General features: G+C 39.0%; 1 protein-coding gene across 1 annotated transcript; it reads left to right on the top strand.

The window, feature by feature from the left end:
• LOC133030558 (uncharacterized) lies at positions 1-595 on the top strand. Its single transcript, XM_061103344.1, has 2 exons — positions 1-343; positions 471-595. Exons 1-2 carry the CDS (start codon positions 1-3, stop codon positions 593-595), a joined length of 468 nt encoding a protein of 155 aa, XP_060959327.1.
• Positions 596-6,518: the final 5,923 nt, after the last annotated feature.

The raw sequence follows: 6,518 nt of genomic DNA on the forward strand, positions 1-6,518 counted from the left end.
ATGACCTGGGATAACCACCGTTCAGGTAGTAACCATGTCAAATCAGCCCTTGATAAAGGAATTGTTAATGGTGATTGGCTTCATTTGTTTCCTAAAGCTGTTCTTCGCTCCTCTCCAATGAGAAATTCGGACCATAGGCCGCTATGTCTTGATTCTGGGGGGACTCCCCCTAAGTTTAAGAGATGTTTCAAGTTCGAAGAGGGGTGGACGAGAGATGAGAGGAGTAAACTGGTTGTGGCAAATGCTTGGAAAACGGTTGAGCATCCTTGGGCCCCTGCTAGTGCCTTCAAGAAAATTGGAGCTACTCGTGTGGCTCTTCTTCAGTGGAATAGAACACAATCCGGTAAATTAGACTGGATCATTAAAGATCTGGAATAGAAACTTGACAGACTCCAGAAGTTACCTACTGGAGTCCGGGACTGGAAGGAGGAATGTGATATTTTTCAGTCGTTGAATGAATCATTGACTAGAAAGGCAATTTATTGGAAGCAAAGGGCGAGAATTGATTGGCTCAAGAATGGCGATAAATGCTCTAAATTCTTCTTCCACTCTGTTGCTATTAGAGGAAGAAGAAATGCCATTGAGAGCATTCTGAGTAGTAACAATGTCTAGATTAATGACCAGGAGTCAATTGGTCGAGAGTTCATTGAGTTTTTCAACAGAATCTTCGCGGGGTCTGATCCTGGTCAGGCTATGGACTGTAGTCATCTATTTCTGGATTCTCAGGAGGTTCAGGACGGGACCACCCTGTGTCCTTCTCGAGATGAAATCAGAAGTACGTTATTTTCCATGAATAACCACAAGGCTCCTGGGCCGGATGGTATGTCAGTCCTCTTTTTCAAACATTACTGGGAGTCTGTTGGTGATGACTTCTGCAATGCGGTATCCGACTTCTTTGAATCTGGCATAATGCATAGAGGTATTAACTCGACAAATGTGGTTCTCATCCCAAAAATTTAGAATCCGAAAAGACCTAACCATTTCAGGCCTATATCTCTGTGTAATGTGTTGTACAAGGTTATATCCAAAATAGTTGCAAATAGAATTAAACCTATCCTTCCTTCGATAATATGCCCTACACAAGCGGCCTTTGTCCTGGGTTAGAATATACAGGATAACAATGTGATTGTGCAAGAGATAATCCACTCCTTTAACGGGAAAAAAGGAAAAGAAGGATATTTTGCAATAAAAATTAATCTTGTTAAAGCTTATGATAGGTTAAACGGGAAGTCCATTGATCATGCTCTTGATTGGTTCGGTTTCCCCCAGAAATTTCGTAATTGGGTTTCTCAGTGCATCTCCACCACCTCACTGAATGTATGCCTTAACGGTGGAATGGTGGGAAAGATTATGCACTCTTGTGGGCTTCGCCAAGGTGACCCTCTTTCTCCCTACCTCTTCATTTGTGCTGAAATACTGTCTAGACTATTGGAAGAGGGCCTGAGGAAGGGCAACTTTAAGGGCATAAAGTTAAGCAGGGGAGGGTCGGTCCTAACGCACTTATTCTTTGCTGATGACTTAATTCTGGTTGGACGGGCCAATCTGAATGAAGCCAAATGCTTTTGGAATTGTCTTGAAAAGTTTTGCTCCTGGTCTGTTCAACAAGTGAACAAGCTCAAAACGTCAATCTTCTTCAGCAAGAATACTCCCAATGGGATGAGAAGAGGCATTAAGGAAGTGTTGGGTATTGGCTCTCAGGAGGGTGTCATTAAATATCTGGGTATGCCTCTTTTCAGATCAAGACAAAAGGATGCGGATTTCAATTGCATCCTTGATAGACTTACATCTAAATTGCAGAGATGGAAAGAAAGACACTTTCCAAGGCAGGGCGTGCGACCCTGATTAAATCTATTGGCCTATCGCTTCCGATTTATGCCATGCAAACCACCAAACTGTCTGATCGCATGGTTAAAAGGATAGATGGTCTTGTCAGGGATTTTTGGTGGGGTTTTGAGAAAGGAAACCATGGCCTGCATCTAAGAGCTTGGGATAAACTTTGTCTTCCAAAGTCTCTTGGAGGTCTTGGTTTTTAGAAAACGAAAGAAATGAACCTGGCCTTCCTGGCTAAGTGGGGATGGAAGATTCTAAATGGTTGTCAATCTTTATGTTGCAGATTACTAGAGGCCAAATATCTTCGAGGAAAAGATTTTCTAAACTGAAAATATAAAGATTCTGACTCATGGTTCTGGAAGAATGTGGTCAAAGCTAAGGCAATCCTGAGAAAAGGGGCTTGTAAGTTCGTGGGTCATGGTAGAGACACTTGCATTTGGAGGGATCCTTGGATTCCTCATTTAAAAGGTTTCATTCTGAAACCAATGAGAGAAATTGCGCCTGGTTTGAACTGTGTGGCTGATCTTCTCACGAATTTTGGCTCTTGGTACATTTCTAAACTAAATAATCTGTTTGACAAAGACACTGTCTCTGCTATCTTGAAAGGGGGGAATCCTTCGGGGCAGGCAGAGGATAAATGGGGTTGGACCTTAGAGTCTTACGGGAGATTCACAAGTAAATCAGCTTACCTAACTCAAGCGTAGGAAAGAGCAAGCCATTGTGTGGTGGCCCCAATGCTGTGGAACAAGTTATGGAATAGCAAAGTACTTAAGCGGCATAAGATCCTTTGGTGGTGCATTCTCTCAGAGGCGTTCCCTGTCAGAACAGTGATCGGGAGGAGATTCCAAATAGACGATACAAGCTGTTCTTTGTGTGGAGTGGGGGAGGAATCTGTTGAACACCTATTTCTCTCGTGCGATGTGGCGTTACACCTTTGGCGCTCATCTCCTTGGGGCATATATCCAGTCTGTGGTAATGGGATTCGTGTCTGGGACGGTGAAATTTCTTTGGAATCTTAACAACAGGGGTATCCGAGTGGAGGAGGTTTTTCTTTATGCTTCGATTGTGGTTGATACCATCTGGAGGGCGCGAAATGAAAAAAATACACAATAGCAATCACCCAGATGTTTTAAAATGTATTGACCTTATTCATACTTCTTTTGCAGAATTACATACTTCTCTGGTGCCATGCCCGACTCCTATTTTGACAAAAAGCTGGAATCCACCCCCTGAGGACTGGATCAAACTGAATTGTGATGTTAGAGTGGGATTGGCAAGCATGTGCACATCTGTTGTTGCTAGGAACCACCTGGGCAAGGTGATTTGGATCCACATGTCTCAGTTGGACTTTTTAGATGCTTTATGCGGAGAGGCGGCGGCTTGTTGTTCAGCCATTTCTATGGCATTTGACTTAGGTTTAAAGTTTATTATTATTAAGAGTGACTCGAGACTAGCTATCAATGCTTTCAATGGGAAGGAGTCCCATTGGGCACTTGAGAACTATGTCTCCTTTTGTATGAGATCCACTCCTTCTTTTATTAGTTGTAACTTTATGAATGTTAGTAGATGTTGTAACTATGTTGCCCATAATGTGGCTAAGTGGGCTTTTACCCACGAGAGGTTTGGCTGTATTCCGGTCTCCTCCTTGTCAGAGAACCTGCTTTGTAATGACCGTGAGGTCTAATTATGTTTCTTTACCTAATGCATTTCGACGCTAATTTTCAGAAAAAAAAAAAAAAAAAGCTTCAGGCGCGTGAGGCCCTCCTGATGCAGCTTCTCCCACGACAGCCTATCCATGCTCGACACGTGTCCGCCTCTCCTTCAAGCTTCCTTCCAGCAACCAACCCATGCTCGCCAAGTGTCGTCTCCACATTCCAGCCGAAATTCCAAGCTTATTTTGTGCCTGCCAAGTGTCCACAATGCATGGAAAAAGTATCCAAAATGCCAATTTCAAAAATACATTATAATTTTCTATTCCTTTGCATTTATTTGGCTCATTTTCCCATTTTACTATTTTTTTTTGAGTCAATAAATTACACATTGTATATTTTACCATTCTACCTATCTCATATCCCACCTACCTTATTTAGCCAGATATTTCTAGAAAAATATTAAAATAATTAATTTATTAATTATTTTAATTCACTCACTTTGGCTATAAATAGGGAAGAGATGGAGAGAACTTGAAGTAATCTTTAGGCAATCTCTAGAGTGTAACTTTTACTATAGCAAAATTTCTTTTCACTTTTCTTCTCATATTTCTCTCTAGAATTTTTATGAGAATGATTAGCATAATGGCCTAATCTTCCTTGGAAGGTTAGAGATGATTCCATATGCAAGTGAGGTTATTTTGTATCTTTGATTCACTGGTTGTAATATTTATTTGAGCAATGCAAGTTCTTATTTCACTTTTATTTTATTGTTCTTCATCCATCTATACTACTATATATGCTATTATTTACTAAATATATATATATATATAGACTTAGTCATGCTCTTTCTATATATTTTTATTTAGTGATTGTAGTAATAGTAGTATTTATCTTGTTATATCTTTTATGTTCATTTTTATTTACTTTTTATTAAACATATAGGTTTAGTCATGCTCTTCTTATGTGCTTAAAAATTAAGAAAAGTAATTATAATGTTCATTTCCTTCTGAAATTTCGTATTTTAATATTCCCAGTTTGATTATTTAATTAAATGATTAATTAAATGCGGAATAATAAAACTGGTACTGAAAACAGTTTTATGTAGTTACAGAATGCAACTCTGTAACTCCAGAGAAACCCAGAAAAACAAACAGTGCATAAAAGTAAAAACACACAAGATTTTTGTACGTGGTTTCAACAATCCTTTCAGATTGTTACTAGTCCACGGGGCCACGCCCAGAGATAAGATTCATTAGATCGGTATCAAAAATACAAAGTAATTGACTTATGCATAAATAGACTCCCTCTTATTGTATGCCGCAAGCTTGATGTATTCCACCTACTAACCGAATCTTGATAAAACTCCAAGTGCTCGAACTCCCTTCGATCACCTTGAAGAGTGCTTGAATCCTCCCGATTCAAGGCTTAAAGGCTATCTCCCGAAAGCCTATACAACCATCTCCCGAAGGTTGTGTGCTTGTATCCTCCCGATGCAAGACTTCAAAAGCAATCTCCCGAAAGCTTGTAAATACCCTTCTCCCGAAGGTGCACTGATGTTCTTCTTCGTTGTAGACTTGAATACAGACTCAAGACAATACAAACAACAAATAAACAGAGTAAGAGTAGAACAACTCTTCTCTACAAATCAAAGACACTCTTTTCTTATGATATGAAAGTGAATAAAAGAGTTAACATAACAAAGACACTCTTTCCTTAAGATATGAATATAATTCTAAGTGTATGAAAGAGATACAAAACCTAGCAGCTATAAGATGTATTTATAATGAATATACATCTCATAGACAGCTTACATTCGGTCTGAACAAGACCTCAACCCACTAGAAACTTCCCTAAAATAATTCTTCAATCAGTCCAGGAATTTCCGTTTCTGTACCTACAGAATCGTGGGCAGTAACTACAACTTTCCTTTTATAGAAAAGGAAAGTTTAGCTCTGGTTTTCTCTTCAAGAAACCTGATCTTAGAAAATGGGAAACTCAACACAAGATCAGAATAACAGCTGGTTAGCAAAGAATCAATGTGTAATCAAAACTTACCATTTTTACCTCAATTTCCATAAATAGGAAAGCTAGTCAACTTTCCTTCCAAGTTTAGATTTACACAAATAGGGAAACCATATCAATATATGCCAGCCAAAATATACAAAGAATAATAAAATATTTTTGTCAATTAAATATGCCAAAAATGGAATTAACAATCTCCCCCTTTGGCACTTTGATTGACAAAACATTTTATTATGAGAAAACCTGCATCAAGTGTTAGAAACCAAAGCAAATAGCTTTTTAAAGATACAAGAGTATAGAAAATACTCCCCCTGCATGAAAGCTCTCTAACACATAAAACATAGAACTTTTTTTGGACGGAAAAGCTTGCAAACCGAAGAACACAACTTTTTTAAATGGAAAAGTGTTAAACCACAAACAACTTTTTAAACGGAAAAGTGTTAAACCACAAACAAGCAACTCCCCCTAAAACCAAGGGTCCAGAGTTGGAACAAAGAGTTCAATGAATCCAAAAAATAATACTACTCCCCCTTTTTGTCTATCAAGGAGCCAAAGATAGCAAAAACAAACATGGACAAAGTCATAAGTTCAAATAAACATTAATAAAAAGCAAAAGATAAAAGATTGAACCACTTATTCATCATCATTGGGTCGGAAGTATTTCATGATGCTGTCCATCTTCCTAAGAAGCAAGGCCTGACTAGTCTCCATTCTTCCCAAACGCAAGTTGAATTCTGCCATTTCTGTAGGAGCAGAAGTTGAAGCAGATGCGACGGCGGGATCATTTGTAAGACCGGGGAAGCCAGACCGAGCCTTTCTTTGAGCAGCTTTTCCTTGAGGAGGCTTCTCAGGAATTTTGAAAGTGGTTCCAACAGCAGGCATCTCAATTGATTCATTCTCAAGAATCAATTCCTCTTGATCAGATAAAATTTTATAGATTAAGTGAGGAAAAATGAGATTGAGCCTAGGTTTCTTACCCTTTCGAAGAGAAACAATTTGCTCCCAAATCATGTC

Source organism: Cannabis sativa, chromosome 8 (genome assembly GCF_029168945.1).
Source record: "Cannabis sativa cultivar Pink pepper isolate KNU-18-1 chromosome 8, ASM2916894v1, whole genome shotgun sequence".
Lineage (NCBI taxonomy): Eukaryota > Viridiplantae > Streptophyta > Magnoliopsida > Rosales > Cannabaceae > Cannabis > Cannabis sativa.

Coding starts and splice junctions, on each gene's coding strand:
- LOC133030558 (XM_061103344.1), top strand. CDS start 1: ATGACCTGGGATAACCACCGTTCAGGTAGTAACCATGTCAAATCAGCC. Junction 344..470: donor GTGGAATAGAACACAATCCG/GTAAATTAGACT, acceptor ATCATTGACTAG/AAAGGCAATTTATTGGAAGC.